This window comes from Camelus ferus, chromosome 13, assembly GCF_009834535.1.
Source record: "Camelus ferus isolate YT-003-E chromosome 13, BCGSAC_Cfer_1.0, whole genome shotgun sequence".
Taxonomy (NCBI): Eukaryota; Metazoa; Chordata; class Mammalia; order Artiodactyla; family Camelidae; genus Camelus; species Camelus ferus.
The window spans coordinates 31,805,691-31,831,931 of record NC_045708.1 but is presented as its reverse complement, the minus strand read 5'-3'; the positions used below and the strand labels follow the sequence as shown (position 1 = coordinate 31,831,931).

Here is a 26,241-nt window from a genome sequence, read left to right as displayed (position 1 = left end):
TTCCAAGGATGGGTGGGGGCGGGGGTGGGATTGCTGTTCTGCTAGGCAAGAACAACAGTGGTTCCTAAAGGAGACTGGATAGGATTGGCAGGAGCAGCCACTCTGAAAATCAGACCTTTCTGCCTGGCAGAATTATACCCAGAGAGATGTCTTTGTTTGCCTTCCCTCAGTAGAGACCATTCAGAGAGAGCAGATACAACCCCACTCTTAAGAGTCTTCCAGCATCAGTGGGTAACAGATTTGTAAACAAATCTAGTATTACAGGTGCTCTTCAGAGTATGGGTGGGCTTAAGGAAGGCATGAGTCAGGAAGGACTTGGTAAAGGGAGGTACTTTTGAGTTGAATGTTGAAAGAAGAATGTGTGTTCATTAGGAGAAAAAGCAGAAGACGACGGAGGGCATTCTAGGTAAGCTGAAGGAATTGCTGAGTAGTCTTGAGGGCATGAAACAGCAATCCCAGGACTTGGTGGGAGGCAGGGTTGACCCCTACATCTCTGGTAGACCAGGTAGATGGTAAGAGCTTTCACTGGGATTTGGGAGCCCAGGAGAACTGAGCACGTTGGAGAGGAGATGTTGAAATGGGTTTTAAACATACTGTGAATGAAGTGCCTTAGTAAAATCCAGGTGGAAATGTCAGGTAGGCAATAGAATATAAATGACTGACACTCAAGTAGTGGCAAGAAATATTAAGACTGAAGAGGTCGAAGACCAGGAAGTTGAAGATTCACCCATGGAGGATGGTAGAGCACAGAAACAGGAAGGCTGAGTGCATGAGCCCACTCGTGACTGGGTGGGACTCTACAGGAGTTTGAGAGGAAGATGTCAGAGAGAGGGGAAAACTCAAAGAGTAGGACGTTGAGAAAATCAAAGGAGAAGGGTTTCAAAGATGAAGCAGGCTGCAGGGTGGCAAAACAGCAAGAGCCTGAAATTGTTCATGGACAAGGGCAGCGTGGTGACGACTGCTGACCTCCATGGGAGCCAGGTGGCGTGATGAGATGAGCTGGACTGCAGAGGTTAAGGGGTGATGGGGGAGGTGAGTGGAGGTGAGCGGAGACATCCTTGAGAAGTTTGGTTATTAACAGGAGAACAGGCAGTAGCTGGATCAGGATGTAGAGTGAATGGAAGACTTTAAAATAATAATCTAATGCTTATATAATTTTCAAAGAGCCAGGCATTGTTTTAAGTACTGTACATGTAATAACTCATTTAATCCTCACATCAGCTCTATGGGGTAGAAACTATGATTACCCCAGTTTTGCAAATGGGAAACTGAGACACAGAAAGATATGTGAAGACGAGAGAGAGTCAAGCATATACTTGAATGCTAATGGAAAGGAGCCAGCAGAGATGGGGAGGTTAAGGGTTTAGAAAGAAAGGGGATACTAGATGGAACAGGATCTGAGTAGGCGGAAAAAGGATGAAATGTACAGCACAAGTTGGGCGTGGCCTTAGATTGGAAGTGAGATGTCTCTTCTATCAGAATAGCATCGGTAAAGGAGCAGGTGGGGAGGGTACAGATGCATTTGTACTCGAGGGGCATGCAGTTGAAAGAGTTCTGCCTAGCAGCTTTTGTTATCTTTGCAGAAGTAGGAGGGGAGTAGGATAGCTGGATACCATTGAGCGTTGCGAAGATAGTGATCTTGGGTCTATAGTGGCCACTCTCTGTACATAACAGGGACTTTTTTCCAGTATTGCTTAGTTCAGGTGCAAGTGTGGAAAAACAGTCATGTTGGGGTTTCTCAGGAAAGGTGTACTAGGATAAGTGGGCAGGGGAGTTGAAGACTAGGGTGGTTGAAGTGATGGAGTCAAGGGGTCCAGGCTTGGTAGAAACGGGCCAGAAGGGGAAGGACAGACTGGGGAAAAAAAGCAAGAGTAGAGGGAGAGAGGGTACAAAAGCTGGAAGGATAGGGGGCTAGGGTCAGGGTGGAATCTGGCATTGTGTGATTTCAGAGGGAGAGCAGTTCTGCGTGAGAACAAGGCCCAGGGTATGGCCACAGGGACAGATGGCTGAAATTGGTAGAGGAGAAGGTCATTAAGGCACAGGGAGCTGAGAAAGCAAGAGGCAGGATTCATAGGTGGGTTTATCCTGTAGATACTAAAGTTACTCAGAGTGAGGACAGTTTGGAATGAGGCCCCAGGGGAAGAGAAAGAATGGTCGAGAAGCGGCAAGAAAGAGGAAGTTGAAGGTATTGACAGGGTATGTCCAGCAGTGAGTAGGTATTAGTTTTCCAGGATTGCTGCATAACTAATCACCCCAAAACTTAAAGAATTAAAACCACAAGACCTATTTTACTATTTCTCATGGTTTCTGTAAGTCAGGAACTCAGGGAAAGCTTAGTTAGGTAGTTCAGGCTCAGGGTCACACATGCATTTGTGGTCAGTGGCTGGAGCTGGCACAGTGTATGGCTGGAGCAGCTGGGGGTTGGCTGGGCATCTCTATTTCTTCACAAGTCCCACTCCTTCTCCTGTGGTCTCTCTGCATGGGCTGGTTTGGGCTTCCCCACAGCTTGGCTGCCCGGGAGCAGTCTGACTACTTCCAAGAAGCCCCTGGGCTCCGGCAAATGAGGAGGAAACTGCCTCAGCATTTCTGAAACAGCCTTAAAGTCACATAGCATTACTTCTGCGTTGCCCTTTTGGTTGAAATAGTAACAGAAGCCCACCTCATGTCAAAGGGAGGAATATAGACTCCTCCTTTTGATGGCAGGTGTATCAGAGTCATATTGTAAGAAGAGTGTGTGAGATGGAAGGTAATGTTATTGCAATCACTGGAAAATACAGTCTGCCACCACTGATGTTAGGCGGAACCTGGAAAGAGAAGAGGGAACAGCATTGTCAAAGACAGTGTACATTTTGGGTGATGACACCAAGAATATTTGGAGGTGGTAGTGGGGGTGGGTGTTCCTGAGAGACCTCGGGTGTTCCTGAGAGACCTCAGGTTTACCTGGGAGGGAGAATGGTCATCCCATTTTGTAGTGTAGGGAATTGAGGCTCAGAGAGGTTTGATAACTCATCCAAAGTTGCGGTGCTACTAACTGGCAGAATTGGGAACCAAATCCAGGTTTGTCTGACTCCATAGCCTGAACACACTTCCTTTCCATGCGGCCAGGTCTCCTGGGTACTCCATCCTCATGTTTACCTGTGGCCCTGGCACTTGGTTCATCAACTATAGACATGTTGGCCAGTTAAATAAAGGGTTAGGTAGTAGTTAGTCCGTCAGACCTTCTCTTCCCCCATCCTCCAGAGTATCACCTTTATATCTTTGTTGGGTGTTTATGGGAACAGCAGGTGACTTGATTCGGTGCCTCATCTTGGGAAATGGCCCTTCAGCCTCAGGCCTACAGGGTGACCTCGTGGGGAGGCTGGAGGGGTCAGATGTGCTTCTGCCGTTGTGCAAGCTCTGCGTCTTCTGGAAGTTGCAGAGCAGTTTGTGCTTCTCTTTGCAGTCTGAGCTGGGTTCTAGCCCCAGCCACTGCCCTGCCCAGTCTGTGTCCACCCAGCCCTCGGGGCCCTGGTAGGTAGCGAATGGGTGGGCAGAGACACCCTAGCAGCTGTCGATGCCTCTTCTTTCCTCTTTGAAGGATCTGATGCTGCTGCCGATGAGGGCTACTTCATCTATTAAACCCAATACACTTGTCGCAGCTGCTAAGCCCCCGTAAGCCGCCGGGTGCCGTGTTTGTGATGGGACTGACAGTGCATGGAGGAGGCTGATTATACACGATTCCATTTCGCGGGCCCAGCAATGTAATTTCACAGGGCGATCAGCGTTTGCATGTAATAGCAGGCTGTGCTGAGGTGTCAGAATATTAAAGGCGCTAATGGCAAAGCTCCCTGTTCCACAGGGGGCCACCCGCCGCGCCTACAGCAGGGCTGTGCGGCAGGCCCGTCGCAGATGGCTGGCCACTAAGCTAATGGGGCAGCAGCCAAGGCGGGCAGAGCCGCGAGAGGGGAGAGCCAGCCGGGAACAGCTCGGCACCTGCTTCCCCGCGCATGGAAATTACCGTAGCCCAAGGGAGGGAAGTGTGCGTGCCTGCCTGGCACAGGGCTGGGTGGGTGGCTGGGGAGGCCCCACATCTTTCACCCTGGTCCTCCCTGCCCTGGATAGGACTCAGGCTCCTCAGTCATCCTTCCACCTGCCCCTGCTTTGGCCAGGAGCCCACAGCTGGGCAGGCAGGCCCTGGTGACTGGGAGAGGTGCAGCTGGAGAAGTAGCACTCAGGGAACTTGGAACCAGTGTGGGAAAGGGGCTCAGGCACAGGCTTTTGGCTCTTAAATTCTTGCTCAGCACTGAACAAGGTCAGAAAGCTTTTGGGTTCCTTACCGCACCACACCCCACAGCCTGGCAGGAGGGAGGGAGGAAGGGGGAAAAGAAGCAGGTGGGAAAAAGGGGTTAGGCAGTAATTAGGGCCCCTGACTGATGCCAGTGTTGCATGGAGCTGGAAGGCAGCACTTCAAGATATGGTGCCCTCCGTCCATGTTGGCCACCCCAGCTACACCCCAGCCATTGCCTGTTCTCATCAAGCTTTTTCCTGTCATTCTCCTTTGTCGTTGCTGCGTCTTCTTCCTGGTGCCCGCTAGTACCACTCTCTCCAGGAAGCTTTCCTAAACATTGCCAACCCCACATGGGCCTGTTTGTCTCCATTGTCCTTGTGGGCAACCCACTGGGGACAGCCTCCCCAGTCCTCCTGCTTGGATGGCTCCCTGGTCCCAGCCTTGACTTCTCAGCCCAAATAGCCTGCATCACCTTGCCCTGAGCTGGGCTCCTGGGAAGGCCCTGCTGAGATTCACAGGTGGATGTAATCTCTGAGGGAGGACGTCTGGAGGGAGTAGGGATGGAAGGATGGGCTGAGTCACTTGAGGGAGAGTTTGGTGTGCCTATGTGGGTATGTGCACTCGTGCTCGATGGTATATGTATCTTGGGGGAAGGAGAGGGGAGGGACTTTAGAAGTGAGTGCTGGGGTTGGTGGGCATGTAGGTACAGGCCCAGAGAGGCAGCAGGTGCAAAGATTCAGACCACATGTTAGTAGGAGCACAGATTGCGGAAGGACCCAGTGTTCTCTGGGTGGCTCTCTTTCTTCTGGCTGTGCTTGAGAGGTACCCGAGATGGCAGGAGTTGGGGGAATTTGTGGTGCAGTGCCCTGGTACTCTGCCTCGGGGTGGGCAGGGAGTTCCATGAGGCAGGTGGTCACGTCTGAAGGCTCAGCCCTGCAGAGGTGTGTGGCAGTACCTGGAGGAGACATGCCGGGGTTCTCAGCAGGGGCAGCAGGGGGAGAGCCCAGGCTGAAGGAGAGCAGTTTTAATTAACCGGTTTTAATATCATTTTGGACTTTGGCTGGTATGTGAAGGCCCCGCAGGAAGCAGCATTTGTAAAAATTAAATCCCTCTTATTAGGAGCTTGGCAGACCCATGTGCACACGCCTTCCCTTCCCCCCGCCCATGCCCCCCCTGAGGAAGTGCTGGATGAGGCCATGTCATGGCAGCAATTGGTTATCACGCCTTATCTGGGAATATGAAACTGTGCGGCATGACACCCTGGCCGCGATGGAGACGCCAATTCATCTCGCCCTGGCTCTGACAAGCTAGACTGCCCTTCCTGAAAGGCGTTTGTCAGGCGGGACCGGGCTGCTGCCTCACTGGGTACCCCTGCTTTCCTGCCGCGGGTCCCAGCTTGCCCTGGACCAGCCAGGCCCAGTCCGGCCCTTCTGGGCTCTGCTGCCCTCCGCCCCCCTCCCGCATGTCCCAGTCTGGGGAAGATCTTGGGAAGTCATAATTATAATAATAATCTAATCATGGTGACGCGTCGGGGCAAGCGCCTACTGTTATCTGAAGTGGTCTTCCCGCTTAGCTGCGATAAGACTCAGAATGACGTGCGGATAACGTTGAGCTGCCCTGTCCCCGAGCTGTGAGCAGAGCAGAGGGGCCTCCACAGCCCTGCTGCCCGCCCGCCCGCTGCTTTAAGCTGGGAAGCGGCAGCACCTGCTAATGCAAGTGTTTAATATTTGATGGGCTGGGATAAAGCAGGATCACCTTCGAATTGAATTGAGTGTCAGCCGAGAATCTATTACTGAAATTCGGGTGTGATTTGACAGCAAAGTAGACGATGTTATTCTTCACTAGTTACTGCAATCTTCTCCCCGACATCACTTAAATATTTTTTTCTTTGCTTGAGTAAACACACATTATCCTTCTTTTTTCCCCCTTCCTTCCCTTTTTCCTTTTTAGAGGGGGAAAAAAAACTCATCCAGCTCGCCTTCTCCAGGCTGATAGAGTAGATTGTTATTTCTTTATTTGTCCTATTAAATGGAATTTCTGATCGTTTAATCCGGCCTTTGTAAGTGATTTTAAAGTACTTGAAAGCCAGCCCGCCACTGCTCTCTGGCCCACTGCGTTCCAGCCGTGGCCCTGACCACGCTCAGCAGCTCCTCCAGCTGTGCACCGCCCACTGGCTGCTTTCCCTGCTGCCTGCGTCCCGGCTCTGCCCTGGCTCAGAGCCAGTGTCCTCTCCCCTGTCCTTGAGCCTCGTGCGCAGCCCCCGGTTTGTGGGTACAGCTGTGGCCTGAGAAAGGGTAGAAGGGTTGGCTTGGGAAGTTGGGCTGTGGCTGGTACCTCTGTGGTCAAGGAAGGTGTCTTTGGAGGGGCCTGAGGTTAAAGTTCAGTGGCTCCTAGCCTCCCAGTGCCCAGAGGGCTGAGGCTTGGCTCCTGCAGCTGGGAAGGAAGGGTACTAGCCCCTTCCGTGGCTCCTTGGTCCTGGCACAGACTGTGTTTCTAGGCTCCTGTCTTCCATTTCTGACTCCCTGCTGGGCACTCCACTGCCCTATCCCCATGAAGGAGTCTTTAGTGGGATGGGGACCTCCTGGGACCCAGTGGCTCCTCCTGGGAGGTGGCTCTGCAGTGCCTGTCTGACCATGGCTGGCAGTCACTTTAGTTCCACCAGTGGACTCACCATCCGACTTCAGGGAACTCACCCAAACTTCATTCCCACTGACCACTGTCCCACACGCTGTCACCTTCCTGCGACTAGGAGGACAGTATGGTGTTTGAGGACTTCTAAAGTGAGGAGCTGGGTAGTGTTTGAAGGGTCAGCTAGCTATGCAAGCCTACTGGCAGAAGCCCGGGACTTGCTAGCAGGCTGAACAGGAATTAAATCCCTGTTGGGCCACTTAATAATATTTGAACCCTTGTAAGTCCCTTCTTTCTGGGCCTCGGTTTCCTCATCTGTGACATCAGGTCATCATGCCTGTAAGGGATGTAAGAGAAGGTGCTGTCTCTGTCCTGATGTGTGCCCCTCCTCCACCAGTGGAGGTTGGTGGCGGCCAGGTGGCGTGAGTAGGGGATTGAGGGGGGCAATGGAGTGCTGGGGGCCTGAGCAGATCGATGCCCCCAGCACTTCCTTCCCCAACCCCAGGAAAACAATTAAGTACAGATCGATGGGTGGCTGCTTTGAATATGCATAAGTGAGCACTTGACCTTCAGCGAGATCTGCTCCCCCACCACACACACACACACACACACACACACACACACACACACACACACACACACTCTTCATGTACTCCCCTCACTGCTGCTTGAGTTGGCCAGGTGACCTTACCCCTCCTCAGTTGAGCCCCGACGTGGCACTTGGCTCTACAGTCTGTCCTGCCTCTGGGTTGAAAGCAACTTGACCACAGTTAGGTGGTTGGCCCCTTCTTCTTCACTTCAATTTTCCAGCCTGTGGAGTAAAGTCTGGATATGGATATATTAGTCTCCAAGTCCCTCCCAACACCAGTCTTTGTGATCAGTAATACTGTGGGGAGGGGACCAGCAGAGGACTGGGGACTCTGGAAAGGTGGGGTGCATGGTGAAGGAGATGCCCAGATGAGTGGAGGGTTCCTGATGAGGAGGATCTTAGTAAATAGGAACTCTGGAGAGGATCCTGGTGAGAGGCACCCTATGAGGAATGGGGGCCTCTGATGGGGAGACACCCAGGAGAAGGGGAGCTCTGAATGAGGAAGGGGTTTTCTGGAGGGGGCCCTGGTGGAGAAGGGACCCAGCAAGGGGACTCTCATGAAGGGGCACGATGAGAGTAAGCCCTTGCTGGGAAGACTTGGGGGACTGGGGGTGTTGGTGAGTGATGGGGCTGGTTCAGGGGTCAGGGCCTCTGTTAACAACTCTTGCCTCCTGTCTTCCAGGCTTACAGCTTCGCCATGGGCTGCTGGCCCAAGAATGGACTTCTAGACATGAACAAGGGCCTCAGCCTGCAGCACATAGGCCGGCCCCACAGCGGCATTGGTCAGTCCCTCCACATACCCCCTGGCAGCTCGGTCAGTCCCCTGCCCACGTGCCCCAGTCCCCTGGCACACAGAGGGGATTGGTGGTTCATTCATTGCTCTCACAGGGTGCTGTCCACAGCTTGGGGGAGTGGGGAAGGGGGTGGAGTGAGGGGAGAGTGGAACCGGACCATTGGAAAGGATCTCTGGAAACAACCTTCAGGAGGAGGCCAGGGGCTGGGTTTGGGTGGGTCACAGGTGGCCTTGGGTTCAGGCCAAGGTGTCCCACCCTCGGCTGCATCTCTGGTGGGTGATATCCTCAGAGGGATGGGCATATGTCAGCTTACCCACCCCCCTGGAGCTGGAGAAGGCTGTTTAATATTGTTTCAAGTCTGTGACCACTAAACTGGGCGATCAATGGGAGTTAAGGAGATGAATTATTTAAACCTCACCAGCTTTTAATTAGTCGGGGTCCTTCTGACCGATGGCTCCGTCCATAGGGTATTGACTCCCCCGCAAGAACAGCAGCCTCCATTGAGCGGTGCCTGGGTTGGGAGGGGCCACTTGGGGTACCAGAGTGGGGTGCACTCTCAGGGGGATTCCTGTGTGGGAGGGGCGGGAGTGGCTGTGGTTCTAGGCACTGGAGGCTCCTCTAGCTTCTTATATATCAATGTGGATATGTGTCTGTGTCTGTGTGCGTGTGAATGGCACCTTAAGCTGCATGTTTGTCTAGGAGTTTATATGTGTCCGTGTATGTGTAGCTGTTTGAGGGATGTGTAACAGTGTATTTGTATACATTTCCCTGAGGGCACCTGTCTGTCTGTGGAAGCAGCCATCAGCCTGTGTGTATATCCATCAGAAAGTATGTTTGTTCATTTCTCTATATCTGCACGTGCACACGTGTTCATGCAGATGCTTTCAAGCAGGGTACTTGATGGGCATTGGCTTTGTTCCAAGTAGGGAGGAGTGGGGGTGTTCCTGGGTGGTGCTTTGACATTATCATAACCTGTGTACCTTTGGGAAGGTATAGGGGGTGGAACTGTGAAGATAAAAGAAAAGGATATGGTCACTTGCTACAGACTAGCCCCTCATCCTGTCAACAGATGTCACCAGAGCCTAGTGGGTGCTGGGCATGCTGAGTGGAAGTTCCTGTCCTCAGGGAGCTCAGCCCTGGGGGGAGACAGACTGAACTGGGTGGTTTCCACCCAGGGTACTCAGGGCCATGATAGAGACACCTGGGTTGCCCCAAGGGCGGTTTCCCCTGCCCTCCTTTGCCAAGTGGCTTCTACTTCTTTATTTACGTTTCACTAATTTCAGGGATGCCCCATATCATTCTTTTTGGGACACCCCAAGGCTCTCCTGGGATCTGAGGGAAAAAGGAAGTGGTGGACGGGCCTGGGAATTGGGAGTGTCCTGTACCAACTGCTGTTCCCTCCCATGGGAGCTATGCCGGACCACCTAGAGGAGACCCCAAACCCAGTAAATCGATAGGCCTTGGAGGTCAGCCAGAAGTTTCCTAGAGAAGATGACACTTGAGTCAGGGGATCCTTGAAGGATAAATAGGAGTTTGCTAGACAGACAGATGGGGGAAAGGTTTTCTACTTTGGGGGAACTGTGTGTACAAAAGCCCCAGGGCAGGAGGAAGCCCAGCATGCTAAGAGGACAATTTTGGATGTTTGCAAGTAGTTTCCTGTGACTAAAGTGGGGCATTTGGGTTAGGGAACAATGAGAAAACAAATGCAGAAATAAGCTAGCCTTGAATGCAGGTTAGGGGGTGTGGCTTTTTCACGAAGTTTTGAGGAGACAGAGGAGCTCTGATCCCAAATCAATGAGATGGTCTGTGCACAAATCATTCCAAGTAGGTGCTTAACAAATGCTATGGGTGGATGAATGAACAGTGAGTAAGTGGATGAATCAATGCAAGAGGGATGGGAAAGGGAGGGACCAGAGAACTGGGACCACAGAGAGTACTTGCATTGGCCCAGGGGAGGAGGAACTGCCAGAAATTGAGGCCTAGCCGGTGGGAGGGGCTGGCAGGACTAGGTTAATGCACCCTGCACAGCCTTGTGTTGGTTGCCCTGCTTCTGTGTATCTGTCCCAGTGGGTGTCTGTGAGAGGAAGGGGTTCCTTGTTCCCCTCTTTGCTGCCTCCTGAGACTCAATGATGCCATCTTTGTCTGTTTACCCACATTGACTCTGACCTGGGACCCCTGAAGTGTCTTCTCCTTCAGAGAAGGTTTTTCCATCTGGGTGGGCCCCAGGGGACAGCCCAAGGCAGTGACAGTGAAGTAAAGACTTTGGAGCCAGAAGCAGTTCTGGCCCCGTGACCTTAGACAAGGGACAATGTTACATGCCTCTTGGGGCTGTTGGGAAGGCTCAGTGAAGTCCCCTGCGTGGAGGGCCTGTGCCATCCAGGCACACAGTGGGTGCTCAGGGAGCTCCTAGCACTTGGTCTTTGTATCTGAATGAAGAGGGCTGCTCTGCCAGCTCCTGGCTGGCTCTAAGGTGTGAGCGAGGGTGCTTGGAAGGTGGGGAGGATGCAGGGCATTAATTGGGCTGGGAGAGGCGGGGAGGGGAGGTGTGGGTTTTGAGCAGTGAGGTTAATGGCCCTCGCGCCAAAGAGACAGCTTTAATGAGCTTCAGCTGGCGGTGCCCCGAGTTACTGTGCGTGCTAAAAGGGTCGCGCTGTAAGAGTTTGATGTGGACTGTTTCCCAGCCCTGGGGTCAGGGGTCAGCTCCTGTCACTGGCCACTCAGGCTGGTCCTCAGTGACATGGTGCTAATTAACTGTGTGAGGAGCTGCCAGCCTGAAGTGGGGAGTGGTACATATCTTGCTGGGTTGGGGGGGGGGTGGTGAGGCAGCACTGGTGACGCTGGGCAAGGGGCCTGCAGATCCCACAGCGTAGCTGTCTCTAGGAGCTGCCTGGTTCTCCCACAATGCCACGGGGGCAGTGGCAGGGTGTGCAGATGTCTGATGACCCTAGGTCCTGGAGGGGTCTCCTGAGCCTCCTTCTAAGGTACGTGTGGCATGGGAATCCTGTGGGCCTACCTGGTGGGGACTCTTGCTGAGCATCGATGTGGTGGGGGTGCCGACAGAGTGAGGGTTAGGCTGATGGGCAGGGCAGGCACATGGGCTGTGGGAGGGAGTGGCCCACTGGGATGGGGCTCATGGCTGAGCTGTTTGAGGAGCTGTGGGGTGCTCAGGTAGAGGAGTGACCTGGTCAGAGCTGGGTTTCAGTCAGCCCCATCTGAGAGTTTGTATAGGGAAGGCTAGTGAGGAGAAGCCGCACAAGGGGAGCTGCAGGGGAGATGCAGTAAGGCATGCGGGAGGTGGTGGTTAATTCCCTGTGTTCGGTGAACGTTTGTTTCCTTGCACCTGCTGTGTGTCAGGAACTGTGTTGGTGCTAAACATGCGTTGGTAAAGACGACAGGGCCCTGCCCCACAGAGCTCTAGGTACAGTTGTCAGGATGGGCTCATGGCTTGGCCCTGAAGGCTGAAGGAGAGGTAGGGTTCATGGTTGGAGCTCCAGGCAAACAGGGGGCTGTCGCATAGCTGCTCAGTCTGGGAGGGGTGCTTCCTCCTGGGGGAGTGGGTTTGGTCTTGGGGGCCTGATGAGCCGGGTGGCATGGAGCAGGTCATGGGTAGGGAGGGATTGCACATTTGCAGAACTGCTGCCTGGTTGTGTCAGCGGGCTCTGTCAGCGTCCTTGGCAACTCCCAGGGCAGGGCGGCCTCCACAGGGGACTGCCGAGTGCTGTGTGGTCCTTCTTTTGCTTTAGCACAGCCCTTGCAGTATTTGGAGGCACTTAGTAGTAACTACTTTAATTTTCACACAGTCTCATAAAGGCAGGCATCATCATGCCCATTTTACAGGATGGGAGGCTGAGGCTCAGTTAAGTGACTTGCCTGAGGTCACACAGCCAGTTGAACTGAGGAGTCAGGATTCAAACCCAGGCCTATCTGAGCACAAAGCCTGTGTTCTTGCCACTGTGCTGAACTCAGAGCACCTTTTTGGTGTTGGGCTTTGTGCTGCCAACAGAGACAGTGAAGAAAACACTCACATCCCACATTTCCCTCAGTGTCTTGTGAAACACTCAGGCCTTGGCAAAGCTTGGGAAGCAACAACTGAGGAAGAAGAGGGAGGGGACATCGCCACCCGCCCCCTTCCGCTACAGCCACCCTCAGAGCCAGGGCTCTGCCACTGGGCTTCCAACTTCCATCTGACCCCAACAGTTCTACACTGTGAGTTCTGTTTACTCTTCACCTTTTGGCCCAGGAAAATCTTGTGCATCTCTCAGGTGCCACCCACTCTGGGGATCTTGCCTGGCCCTCCCAGTGTGAGTGCACAGAATGCATCCCTGGGCCCCGGATCTGTTGGGGGTAATGGTCAGGCCCTACATACCTGACCTCTCTCAGGGCAGGACTCAGGCCTCCTCCTCTTTTCTTTTTGGAAACCTGCACAGGAAATGCAGGTAAAATCTCACCTATTGTTGGGACACAGAGGCCGCACAGACTACTGATGTCACAGGTGGGGAGAATAACCAGAACCTTTCCTGGTGCCCAGCTGGGTGGTCCTGCCCTGGCTGCGTAGCCCCTCTGCTCAGGGGCTGGGGGGTCTCACAGCCTCAAGTTGAGATGGGATGGCCAGACACTGGGTGGACTCCCTCAGGAGCTTGCTGTCCAGCACAGTTTGGCCAGAGAGCTGGGCTGGCAGGTGGCAGGGTGGGGCCTGGCCCTAGGGGGCAGTGCTGGCCTGTAGGCTCCCTAGAAGGAGTGGGGTGTCTATCAGAGTCCAGTCAGAGCGCATTAGCTCTGTGACACGGATCTCATTAGCGCCCGTGAGAGGTGTCACTGCAGGAGAATCGTTGGTTCAGGGAGATGCTTGTACCAAAAGGAAGAAAGGACAGTGACAGCCTTTTCTCTGCCGCCTCTGCCACCGCGCTCCCTGGGCCTCCCGCCCTCCTCCTCGTGGGGGGGTGGGGGTGCGGGCTAATGAGCTCATCTGCAGTACGGCTCTGCTTTCCCCTCCTTGAAGTTCCCCCGTCCCTCTGAAGACCTCAGGCCCGGGATTAGCACACACCAAACGCCAGCCCCTCTCTTGCCCAGCAGGGAGTTCCTTCTGATCACCCTGCTCCTGCTACCATGGGCGAGGGAAAGAGGTGGGGCCAAGCCAGAGCCACTGGGGGGGGGGGGTCACCCATTGAAGGCTCAAGCCCCACTACCTCCCTTGACAGAGTGACCAGGTCTGCTTCTCTGCAGCGGGCTCTTCCCCAGCATTCCCACCTTCTCCCCTCCCTTTCCCCACGACACCTCCTATCCGGTGTCCCCATCCCTGTGGTCCCCACCCCTATGGTGAACCCTCCTCCCGAGGCAGGGAAGAATGTGGGGACTCTGGCTAAGGATTTAGCAGGGAGCATTTAGATCTGATCTGATCTGATCTAGGACTTTCTGGCTCAGCTAGAGGGCTTCAGAATCAACCAGAGCCCAGTCTGGTCTTTGGTTGACCTGAGGGTGGTGAAGTATTGCTATGCGGTCCTGCAGACCTGATAGACTCTCCCTGGCTGTCCCAGAGAGGCAGAGGGGTCCCCCCCAACCCCCCCCCCCCCCGCTTTGGCCACCTTCAGGGCTGGGAGGGAAGGAATCAGCACAGCTGCCTTAGGAGGAGGAGGTAGAGCCGCTGGAGTGTGTGCCTCCCCAGCACTGCCCATTCCTCCCCTACTCCTGTCCTGTTTTTTCTAGTGTGTCCCAGAGAAAGTGAGGGGCCGGGGGATGGCTCACCATGAGAAGGGGTAACTCTCCAGGCATCGACAGGGTCTCCACTGGCCTGCCTGCATAGCACCCAGTGCTGCTCCCTCCTTCCTTCCTGAGCTGGCATCCTTGAAGCCCCAGGGATATCTGAGGAATTGATCCTTGCCAGGGACCAAGCTCTAGTCTTCAGTAGCAGCCACAGATGAAAAAACGGATAGACGGATGGACAGATAGATGGAGGAAGGTTCTGGTGTATGTCTGCCTGTGTTCTGTGTGTGTAACACACTGGGAAGTACAATCTTTGTTTCCCTACCTTCCTATCCCCAGGCCCGGCTTGGCCTCCCCTTGTCTCTCTGTATCTCCTGTCAAACCATCGCAGACGTAAATGACAAAGAAATCAGAAAGACAGATCAATGCTGGCCAAATTAGCACTTGCAGATAGACTGTGTGGGGATGTCAGCGCCCTGACCCCTGGTGATCTTGCAGCCTCCGCTGCTGATATTATGCAAATTGCATCCATCTGGCAGGACCTGCGTGCTGGCTGCTCCTACTCAGAGGAGTAATGGGCTGGGGGGTGGGCGGGAGTGTTGGAGCAAGAGTCGGTGGAGTGAGTGTGTGCGTGTGTGTGCATGCGTGAGCATGTGCTCAAGTGTGTACGAGGGCGTGCGGTGCCCACCAAGCACTGGGCAGTGATGGAGTGATTGACAGGGCAGATAAGGGGCTGCATTGGATTCCTTTGGGCTGGGGGATTAGGAGCAGCCATAGATGGGAGATAACCGGACTTCATTTCAGTTTATTTTCCTCCTTATCCCCTCTCCCCACCTTCACTCCCCGAAAAACACAATCTCTGTAGTTTGCGTTTTCATCAATATTTGCAAGTCATTACCACTGGTTTAAGGTGAGAGACAATGTCAGGGCCCAGATCAGGCTAGCCCTTCCCCCAGTCCTGTGAAGGTCTGGTACCCTGAGCATGAATACCTAGAGCAGCCCAGACAGCCTTCACTCCAGTGGTGTTCACAGCATCCCCTCCTCCCAAGCCCACAGTACTCATGGGACCATCCACTCTCATGGACCAGCCCCGCCAACCTACCTCATCTGAACTAATGCCACCTGACAGCTCTTAATCTTGGACCCTGTCCCTCCCACCTGAAACTACTGTGTGACATCCCTGCCCCCCAAGCTTTGGTTCCAGCGTGGGTGCTTCTGCCGCTGGTATCAGTTGGGTCTCCTGGGAGCTGCTCTTTTTCTTCTGTAGGACTCTAGACCCTTCCTCACAGCTCTTCCTGTCCCTAACACTACTGACCCAGCGGGGCACAGTGCCCTGTGGCCTGTGGAGAGGGGAATTTGGTCTGGTCTGGTCTGAATCTGTCATCTATACCAGTATCCTTCCACAAGGTCCACTTAGTAGTACAGAGGACTTTATATCTGTTATCTCATTCAATTCCCAAAGTCTGTGAGATAGGGGCTGTCAGCTCTACTGTGTGTGAGAAAACTGAGGCTCAAGAAAGTTATCATTTACCCAAGGCAGCAAGGCAAGGAAGTAGGAGAGCTGGATTCAAACACGTATTTCTCTAGGGTCAGAGACCTTAACCACCACGCTCTCCTGCCTCACTGCCGTACCAGCAGCCCTAGTCACTCAAGCACCACCTGGATCCGTTTAAGGGAAGCATCCTTGCACAGTAGGCAGAAAAGTTCCTTCAGCCCCTGGCCTCTGATCATGGATCCTGACCCAGACCAGATTGCTGGCCAGGCTGAACCAGCCGAACCAGACCAAAGGGGACAGTCTTCAAACACATCTCACCGTCTGGAGCTGTGTGTCTGAGACAATTGGGCTGTAGCAAGAAGGACACACAGAGGACAGAACGCACCCAGCGGCTGAGCCAGCGGGGGATAGATCACAGCACGTGGCATCCAGGACCCTGCAGCTCAGGGAGAAGGGCTGAGCTGCTCAAGCCAGCCAGCTGTAGTGGCTGAGGGTACAACTGTCCCAGGGGCCCTCCAAAACTGTGTCCCTGCTGTCCCCTCGCACCAGGCAGGGTTGGGAGCTGGGAGTGCTGGGGACATGTCCGGGGACACGTGTGCAAGGGGAGCTTGTCCTAATGAGGAGAACATGGCTGCTAGTTAGGCAAGGGGCGGGCGGGGAGCCGCAGAGCTGATTGAAGGCAGGGGCAGGGGTCAGACAATTAGGCCCAGATCCGGCCGTTTGATGTGAGTTCTGAGGCCTCAAAGCCTCCCTTCAGCCCGTTCCCTCCACTCCCTCCTCTCCCTCCTCTTTCCTTTCTTCTGCCCAAAGGCAGGAAGGATGGAAACGCTTACTCTCACTGTTACTATTATTAAACTCTGCAGCAGGCCAGCCAGACCCCAGGACTCCTGCCCACAGGGGGCACCCCAGGACCCCAGAGGCTCCTCGGGCCCCCGGGGGGCATCTGGCCAGAAGCCAAGGCCAGCCCAAGGACAGGGATGGACTGAGCCCCACGGGCAGGGTAACCCTGCTGTCTCTCTTGCTTCTGAGGGAATGAAAAAGGTCGCCTGGTGGGTATTTGGTCCTGGGGCTGCCAGGGCCACATATCAGGTCTGCTTTGACCATCACCTCCTGTAGCCACCTGGTTCTTTCCTGTTCTGCCCTGGGGATTTGGGGGTCAGAGTGTGGACCATTCACGCTCATACGCAGTCACACAAATTGTTGTCTGCAGCAGCCACACCAAAGCCTTGCCCCACAAGATAAAGATACATGGAGCCACCCAGCCCCACTGTGCTGTCACACTCATACACCAAAGCAGAAACCCTCCCCCCATGTCATGGCCACACATACCATCACAGGGCCCCTTTAGTCACACCCACAGAGTCTTGCCCAAAAGCCCTGTCTTCAATGGCAGGGTCCTGGGAGCTAAGCCTCTCCCCTGGGGTGGCTGGGAACAGCATTCCGACCTTGTGTCCAGGGTGGGTGGGTACTAGGCCCAGTCCCCCATCCTAGGATCTAAGCCTGGAGAGCTGGTACTGACCAGACAGTGGGAGAAAGCCAGATTGGGGGGGGGGGGGGGCAATGGGGAGAGGGAGGGTGGGAACAGAGATAAATGTTAGCTCATTTCTTCCGTAATTAGTTACTCCCTCATCCCCGCATTGTAATTGTGAACAAGCTGTAATGTTTAATTAGTCTGTAAATGAAACCCCAATTTCATAATGGCCTGGCTGACAGGGCTAAGTGAGCAGGGGGAGGCGGAGGGGAGGTAATAGGGAGGGCCTGCAGAGGGGGAGGGCAGGCTTGTGGGATCACCTCCTCTTCTCTTCAGCCCCAGCCTGGCCTTTCTCAGGGGAGGCTCTGTGACTAAGTCCAGTCCTTGCACTCCTGCCTCTAACACCCTCTACTGGCCCTTCTTACCAGAGAAAGGAGAAGGAAGAGAAGGTTCCTGGCATCCTTCTGCCACCCTCCCTCCCTCGTCTTCAGTTCTCTGGTTGGGATACCACAATCACAGCCCAATCTAGATGCTTCTGGTTGGAGAAGGCGACTCTAGGGGCCCAAGCCCTGTGACCCCAGCAAGGATGATGCTTCCTCCCTAGGTCCAACCTTCCTCCTCCTGAAGTCACCCTACTGAGAGGCCCTTGCTTGGCACCTGGACCTCAGGATCTGGTCCTACACCTAAAGGAGCCAGTGATTGGCATAGGATAGGCCCCTCCCTCTCCAGTCCCACTGCTAAAGGGAATCCAGCAGCCGTGCTAGGCTGACACTCCAGGCCAGACGTTACTCTTCGTAGGTATCTCCACAGACTGCGATGACCTGGAGCTGCCGCAGGGGGGAGCCCCCGGCCCCACCGCTTGCCTCTTCGGTCTCTCCCAGTCTCCCCAACAACATCCTCACCGCCTGTACACGCCCCCGCCCCGCCTGCTGTAGCCATAAATCTCAATTTACGAGGGCGGCTCTGGTGGGGGAGGGAGGCAGCGCTGCTAATGACGGCTCCTCAGCCGGATTTTTCATGTTGCACAGTCATAAATTTTTAAGAACAGCATGGGCAGCACGTTAGCGAGTTATCGAGGCTGCCTCCATGCTGACTGCCTAGCTCCAAGAGAGCAGAGCCCCGGTAGGGCAGAGGAGGCATCAAGGGCAGGGGTGGGGCCCAGCAGCCAGACTAGTCTGAAGGCAAGGGTCAGGCTAGGCCAAGCAAGCAGCCTGGCCGGAGCATTGGCACTTGGCGGGGTGGTGCTGCCAGAGCAGCTGCAAGCCAAGGACAGGCACGTGGGTGGGATCAGGCATGTGTGATCGTGGCGTTGGGAGGCGCTGATGGATGCCTGTGCTCCAGGACTTGACACTGTGATGTACAGAGGGCCTGGAGACATATAGATTTTCAAAGTGGCCACTTTGAATAGAATTACGAACCCCTAACCACATGCATGGTGAGCTCTCTACCCTGGCAGAGCTATACTTGGTTCATAAACAAGGTGCCTTTTAGGATTGTTCTCAAGCACTAAGGTCCTTGGGGAAAGGCCCACAGAGGGGGGCGGATCTGTGGGTGTGCTAGAGCCAGGAGCCTGGAGCCAGGATCCTGGGGCCAGGCTAACCTTATTCTAGTTATGGCCCATCACTTCCAGGGTGTGTGGTCCTGGGTAAGACATTCACCATCCAGGGCCTCTGTTTCTTCCCCTTTAGCTGGGGTTGATGGCTGCTACCTCTCTGGATTGCTCTGACAGTACTATAAAACCCTGAGTCCAAGTTACCTCATTTGTCTGTTTAAACATCTGGGTAAATCTTGAGGGGAGTATCTGGGTAAAGATCTTGCTGGGAGATGGTGGGGCATTTGCTTTTGTGCAGTCATTCATTCAGAAGACATTTGCTGGGGTCTTCTGGGTGCCCAGTCCAGCGCTGGGTTTTCAGAGGTGAGGCAAGTTCCTTTCTGGGAGGTGATGTGAGCACTGAGGCTGAGGCTGGTCAGAGCCCCCAGCCCTGGCCTGCCAGGGGCACACCAAAGCCTCAGGGTGCTGAGGGGCCCACACTGGCCCCCTCAGAAGCCTCCAGGCCACATACTCACCTGAGTTTCCTGATCTATGCAGTTGAAGGTTCATGGTCTTCGCCACCCTCCCACAGGGAGCCAGATAGACACCAGGTCAGGAAAGCAGACGCAGCTAAAGTGGGCAGGGTGGTGGGAGTGTGCGGGTGAATCGGGGCGTTCAGGATAACTCTTGAGCTAGTCCACCGGGACAGATGCTTGGTCATTTTAGGGAGAAGGGTGTCCCCGGGAGGCCTTGCTGGCATCAGGCAGTCCCCTGCTTCTCCTCTGGCCACTCTCATGCCCACTATGGTGCAGCAAGCCCCCCCCCACCCTTTTCTGGAAACTGCTATGGCTTCTGTCACCCCAGGGCCTTCCCACGTGGCTTTATTTTCCTTGGGAGCTCCCCATTCCCACCCTTTGGCCTAATTAACTTCCACTCATCCTTGGAGCACTGCTCAGTTTGCTTTTCCAGGGAAGCCTCCCCTGACTCGTGGACTTGGTCAGACCCTACCCTGTGCACCCCTCCTCCGCCCCCTGCACTCCACCTTCAGAGCATTCCGTCACAGTCCTCAGTAAGAAATAAGTTGTTTAATGCTTCTCTCCCTGCACTGGATTGTAAGTTCCCTGAGGACAGGAACTGCTGCCTGTTTTGTTCAGCTTGTGTCCCCAAAGCATGACCTAGCGTCTGACTCATGTAGGCAGATAGTAAATAAAACGTGTTGCCTTGAATTGAGTTAAATTGTGTTAGGATGGCCCTGGCCCACCCCTGGGTGCCAGGGCAGGGGAAGGGGGCTAGGGAAGTGCCTGGAGCTGAAGTGGTTCCCATTAGTCCTCATGATTAATTCACAGCCACACTGTGATGGAGTGGGCTTGTCCCCAGTCAGCGCCTCCGCCGGGGCCCACCTGTTAGCGACAAACAAACAAAGGGGATAAATAATGCATTGGGAGCTGAGCCAGGCAAGGCGGCGGTATTGAAATTAATAGGGATTAGCTGAGCAGCTTGAGGATGAAATATTTACCAGGTGGGACTGGGCTTAGGGAGGGCAGCCCCCCTCCCGGAGTCCCCCGGCAGAGCTAGGCCCTTCTCCAGGGCATCATTGGCTGGGACCGCGGAGCTCCAGCACCACTGCTTCCGCCCCCAGATGTCTTGGTTCAGGACAGGCTGGCCAGACTGGAGAGCTCAGGTACCAGCCAGTCTCCTGGCACAGTGCGTCTTGGAAAAATCAAGATGCTGGAAGGAGTGGAAATGGGGAAGGGGCCAAAGCTGCCGGCACCTTGGAGTCTGGGGAAGGACTGACTGATTTTCAGGGCTTGTGGGCCTGTCTGGGCTTCTGGTGGCAGATGTCAGGGCTGGAGTAGGTTCACCTGGGTTCTCGTCCCCCCACCCTCCCTCTTTCTTTTCCCCTAGTCCTTCCTTCTGTTAGTACATGTTTACTGAGGGTCTCCGTGGAGAGAAAATCTGTGCCCTCTGGGGGTTTGTGGTCTGGCAGGGGGAACTTCGGGTGCTGTGGGAACACATAGAAGGGGTTCCTAATGCCAGCGTGGGGACCCAGGTGAGGCACCTCAGGAAACCATAGGGAGAGCAGGTGAAAAAGCTGAGAGGCAAGGCAGAGGAGAGAGTGGGCAAGATGAGGCCCAAGAGGGACACCGGGGCAGAGCCCCGGAACTTAATGAAGGAGTCTGGGCGCTATCCTGAGAGCAGGGGGGCACCATTGGAGGCACTGGTGCTGGTGGCTGGTTGTTGTTTTAATTATTAACTCCTAAACTTTTTACTTGGAACTAATTTTACATTTGCAGAAGAGTTTCTATATATATATATCTTATCCAGCTTTCCCTAATATTAGCATCTTACATAATCACAGCTCAGTAATCAGCACGAGGCAATTAACATTGGTTCTTTCCTATTAACTAGACTAAATGCCTTTTTTCAGTTTCACCAGTTTCCACTTATGTCCTTTCTGTTCCAGGATCACTGAGGGGTTTTAAGACAGGGAGTGCAATGACCAGATGTGTGGCGTAGGACACCATGGAGGAGATTGGCTGGGGCACTGCTGTCACCTGGATGAGCGAGGGTGGCACCCTGGACCAGAATGGTGGTAGTAGGAATACAGGTTTAAAAACTGTTGGAAAATATATGGTAAATAAAGCTTAGGGGTGGATAAGTTTGCCCAGGGAGAGTGCAGAGAGTGAAAAGGGAAAAAGGCCCGTGACCACTCTGAGCAACACCCACATCTTAGGGTGGTCAGGAGAAAAGGTGGTGTCACTGAAACAGAGAAGAGTTTCACAGCATGAGTCAGTCTGTGGGTCGATCCAAACCTGAAAAGCTGCTGTTGGACTTCAGCCCCGTGAGGCCATAAGCATCATTAGAGAAAGTTTGGTACGGAGCTGGTGGGGGAATCATATCGCAGGGCAGGAAGTGAGGAAATGGGACCTTGCATGCTAACGACTCAGAAGTTTGGCTGCCAAAGGGAGGAGAGATTGGGTCCTAGCCACAAGGGAAAAGGAGTTAGAGGGAACTTGCTTTTAAAGATGGGAGAGATTTAATATATTTACATGCTTATGTGAAGGAGGCATTACAGAAGAAGCAATTGAAGCTTTGTCAGAGAGAAAGGGGGTCACTCATAACATAAGGCCCCAGAAAAGGCAACCAGGTTAGACTCCAGAAGCCAGGTGGAATGAGGGGATGGGTTTCAGAAGTGACATCCAGACAGGTCCCCTAGTATCAGGATAAGTAAGGACTGGCATAGGCGCAGCGGGCTGGCTTCTGTGTTTCCTGTGAAGTAGGAGACAAGACTGTGGGTGAGGGGTCAGGGGCGATGTTGGGAGTAGGGGGCTTGAGATTTGTAGAAAGTAGAGAAATTTGAAATTGTCACGAGGGAGAAGGAGGGAGAGAGCGTGCGCACTGATGAGGAACATAGAAGATTGGCTGGGCAGTTTTATACACCCAGTTGAGGCTGATGACTATGATTTTATGAGTGGCATGAATCTGTAAGGTTGCGACTTTCTCTGATCACCCTCAGCCCAGATGCAGGCATAGAGAAGGCAGAGTCTGTGTTTTTCCAGGCAAGGGTCGTGGAAGGAAAAGGGAGCAAGAGAGTTGAGACTTGGCAGGAAAGGATTGAGTTAACGGGCCATGGAATCCAAGCTCCAAAGTGAGGTGTATCAGTTATGTTGCTAGGACAGAAACTGCTTGGTATGTACCCAATATCCATTGACCTTCTTTATTGAATAGGGCCCCTGTATAATCAGGTGCAGCAGGTATACCCAGTTAAAAGGCTACTTTTTTAGTTTCTCATACAGCTAGATATGGTTATGTCTCTGAGTTCTGGCTAGTGAGATTCAGGAAAAGTGTTGTGTGGAACCTCCAGGAACAATACTGAAAGGGAAGAGACTCAGTTAGAAAGTACATTATTCTTGCTTTTTCCTTCTTCCTCTTTCCAAAATGTGGATGTGATGATTGGAGCTCCAGCAGCCATATTGGACCATGAGATAACCTAGAAATTGTAAGCAACATGCTAAGAAGTGTAGGGGAGAAAGAAGCTTTGAGTCTCATGACCTTGTGTTGCCGTGGGGCTTATAAAAAGGCAACTTAAATTACAAGTCACAGACATACAATTTTACTAAGAAAAGATTTTTATGCTCTTCCCTTTGTTTTCACCTGGGTTCCTGTCTAAGCTTGACTCCTTTGGCCTTTTTAATAATGTGGCCTGTGTCCTGAGATAGAGCAGGAAACAATTTGAGCAAATGTTTCAAGAGAGCATAACAAGGGTTACCAACTTCCTACCCTGAAACAGTGTCCTCGTTGCCCTTTGCCCGCTCTCCATCTGTTTTGTCATTCTCTTTCCTGCCTTTGCATTCTGTACCAGGTAGTATGCTTTTGGCTCCAAGAAAAAGAAAACCCAGTTTAAATCTTAAATAACAAGAGGATTTACCACCTCACAAAAGAAGTAAGGTTATCCTAGTTTTGTTTAATTCAGCATCTCAGCAGTGTCATCACGGACCCGGATTTTTTCCACTTTCCTGTTCGTTTATCTTCAGCATGTTCTTCACAGACTAACTCCCCTCAAGGTTTGAAGATGGTTTCTGCAGTCCCAGACATTATGTGCAGACTTGAAGACATCCAGCAGAATATAAAGGACTATTCCCCTTCCCCCGCACTTCACCTGTCTTCTTAAGAATGAAGAAATTTTCCTTGAAGATCTTCAGCAAACCTACACTCAGATCCCAGTAGCCAGAACATGCGGCCGCTCCTAAACCTGTGGCTGAGGGTCAGGGAAGGAGGAGCCGGCTCTGCAGAAAGGGCGTGCCTGTGGCGTAGGCAGCCAAAGTGGACGGGGAAACAGGCAAAGACAGGAGCGGGGTGTATCTGGAGAGAGTAGGGGTATAAATGGTTTCGAGGTTCCAGTGAGATGAAAGAAAAGGCGTATTATTGTCAGTAACTAGGGATATTTGCGTTTCATATTTCAAAAGAAGAGCAGTAGAGGATGTTAACAAGGCAGAGAGTGTGACTGTGGAAATGGGTGAAGGACAGATACAATGGAGATAGTTGTGCTGAGGTCAAAGGACAGAAGTCTGGCAGCTAGCTTCTTAAAGGACAGGATGTAGAGGCCGTAACAGGCAGGGCTCTTGGGGAGGAGGTAGGAGTGGTCTGAAATGACTGCACATGCTCACAAAAAAGGCTTTGGCTAGGCTGCTGGCACAGGGGTCTGGGGCCAGGTCACAGGCACCTGGGGCATATGGACAAGTAGCCTAACCTCTCTGTATCCCAGTGTCTCCATTTTGGAAAGAATCTGCCCCGACTAGTCAGGCCATTCTAGAAGGCAGGGAAGCCCTGTCACCTTCCAGTTGGAGCCGCTCAAGGACCCCCAGAAGACAGTCCCATGGGAGACCCCTAGGGACAGGGTAGGGTGGGAGCTTGGTTGGGGCAGAGGTGGCTGCCAGGTGTGGCAGACGGTCCTCAGCTATTCTCAGTAGCCCGCTCTTCCCCTCTCCCCTCCAAAACCAGGTCCCCTTCTCTCGGCCTTAGGTTATCCGGCACTTTTAACTGTGGCATCCCAGAGCCAAGAGGAGGGCGAGGCTTCTTGGCTCTTCTACCTGGTTGGGCCCTTGGCCGAGGACGAGTGGGGGGAGACGGCACCCGTTGTAATGGCCAGGGCAGCCGCCCTGTTACTACGGCGTATTTCACTTTTAATTCTGACATATAATGTAATGATCTTTTTTAAGGCCCGATGATATTATCTGCCTGACTAGATTATTGAGTCTTCATCATCTCCAGATAAATTTATGGCCAGGACGAGGCTCAGGATTTATCATCAGTCAATAGAGCTCGATACTCTAACAAGGCGTGTAATAAGATATACATATTTAATGATCCAGGGGGAGGAGCGCTAATGGGAGCCCAGAGTGAGTGGTCCATGGGCCAGGGCTCTGCCCTAGGGCTGCCATAGCTGGAGGGGCATGGATGTGGTCTTTGCCCCGTGGTCCCCAACTCTGGCCTTTCTTGGGGTCTGCCTCAGTCTCCTCTTTGTCACGGCCCTGAAGGAGAGGCAGCACTGGGGACAGAGTCAGAGCTGGAGCTCAGAGGGTATACACGCGCCCCACTGAGAACTCCTCTCCCAGCTTATGGGCCCTGGAGGGGTTGGGATGTCCTTAGACCTGTCCGCCCAGGCCCCTGAGCATCAGGGCGGGCCCACAAGGGGAGGGAGTGCCGGGGCTCCGTGCCCGGCCCGCACTGATGGTGACGGATGGTTTTTCATTACAGCCTCTCAGGTCCTGCCCGCGCCCTGTGTGGAAATTCTATTTATTCCCTAATTTGTAAAAATTCCCTCTTTATCTGATCCCAATCAGGGCGGGGTAATTGGCTCTCTGGGGCAGCGGCTGGGGTCCTTGATGAAGAGCTATGTGGATGTACCCAGCCCGGCCCCCACCCGGCCCGCCACCAGGGCCCACAATTAATAATGATTTGCAAATGGCAGACAAGCAATAACACAGAAAGATGTGGCGTCCGCGCTGCCTCTTCATTTCCTCCCCTCGCAGATATAAATGGCCACAGAACAAAAACCCAGCACTATAAATTCTGGAATTAGTTATTCACCGGGATAAATGGGGCCTGGAGCCACCAGCTCCTCTCCCGCCACCCTTCTTGCCTGCTTTCCCGATCTGGCTCTGTCCCCAGGTGTGTTCCCGAGCCTGGCCCCTGGCTCCTCTGCATCTTTGGCTCCCAGCTCAGTCCCCCAGCTTCCTCCTAGACCCTTCAATGCCACTCCGATGCCCCTTCCTGTGTGGCCCAGAGTTGGGAGTGGACACCTGCACTGGATCTGTAGCTTCCTCAGCCTCTGCCTCCTCTGATTGACCTCTCTGGCTTTCTGACCTGGCCCCTGGCCCCACTCTGCACTGGGGTTTGTAGGGAGTTGACACTTCCTGCCAGACCTGGGAGTCTGGGTCCGGGCTGGTCTTGCGTGTCTTCTTTGGCATTTGGGATCAGTCCAGTCTTTGCCTGGCCAAGTCTGAGTTGGGCCCCTAGTGGCCAAATGTCATGTAAGTGACTCTGTGCCTACTGATCAGGCCTTTGTGGGCTGTTGGCACAGGCATTTCTGGGCACTACGCCCTCTCGGCCAGGCGCATCCTCTCCCTGCCCCCCAAGTGGCTGTGAGCTGGCGGGTAATGGGCGTGTAATGGCCTCATTTCCATGCCCGGCCTCCAGGAGCGGCAGTAAGTGTTTGATTGCCTTAATTTCCAAACACATCATTATCCCAGCTTTACCAGCGCTTAATAAACACTTTATGAGGATTTTTTTAAAAACATCTTCGGTCCGCATACTTCTCTGAAGTGATAAACTCTAATTAAGTCTAATATTTAAAAATATGGTAATGGTGAGTTGTTTGAATAAGTGGACTGCATTTCTGTAATTTCATTATTACGTAAAACACGCTAATTATTTGGAGCACGCTTATTACGGAGAGAGAAATCGCCTGCTAATCAAGATGAAATTGCCTTTTCCCCTTATTGTGGAACCACCGTCATCCTTCACCATCAGCCCTGTGGCACCTCCAGGCACCTCGGTGGGGTGGAGGGGGGACGTGGGGAGGGGCCAGAGGAAGGGGTCAGTTTGGCTTTGAGGCTCTAAGGGCTCTGTCTGGGAGGAGGTGGGGGAGCTGTGTCTGTGGGGAGAAGGGACTCTGTGTCTGTGGGGTGTGTCGGGTGGGCCAAGAGGACTGTGGGCCACATCTGGAGCAAGGAACAGGGGTTGGAGGATATCAGGGTATTTCT

General features: G+C 53.5%; 1 protein-coding gene across 12 annotated transcripts in view; it reads left to right on the top strand.

Annotated features, from left to right (window-relative positions):
• ERI3 (ERI1 exoribonuclease family member 3) overlaps nucleotides 1-26,241 on the top strand; it is a 123,148-nt gene that overhangs the window by 90,657 nt on the left and 6,250 nt on the right. For 9 of the 12 annotated variants that reach the window (XR_004324974.1, XM_032494101.1, XM_032494104.1 and 6 more), the window contains one exon: nucleotides 8,167-8,266. The exons of 1 other annotated variant lie outside the window; for it this stretch is intronic. Coding sequence is in view for 9 of the 11 variants with exons in the window: in XM_032494101.1 (XP_032349992.1) it covers nucleotides 8,167-8,266 (100 nt within the window). In the remaining 2 variants the exon portion in view is untranslated. Of the gene's footprint in view, nucleotides 1-8,166; nucleotides 8,299-26,241 lie in introns of all 12 variants that reach the window. 2 more of the 12 variants (XR_004324975.1, XM_032494095.1) reach the window with 1 other exon arrangement.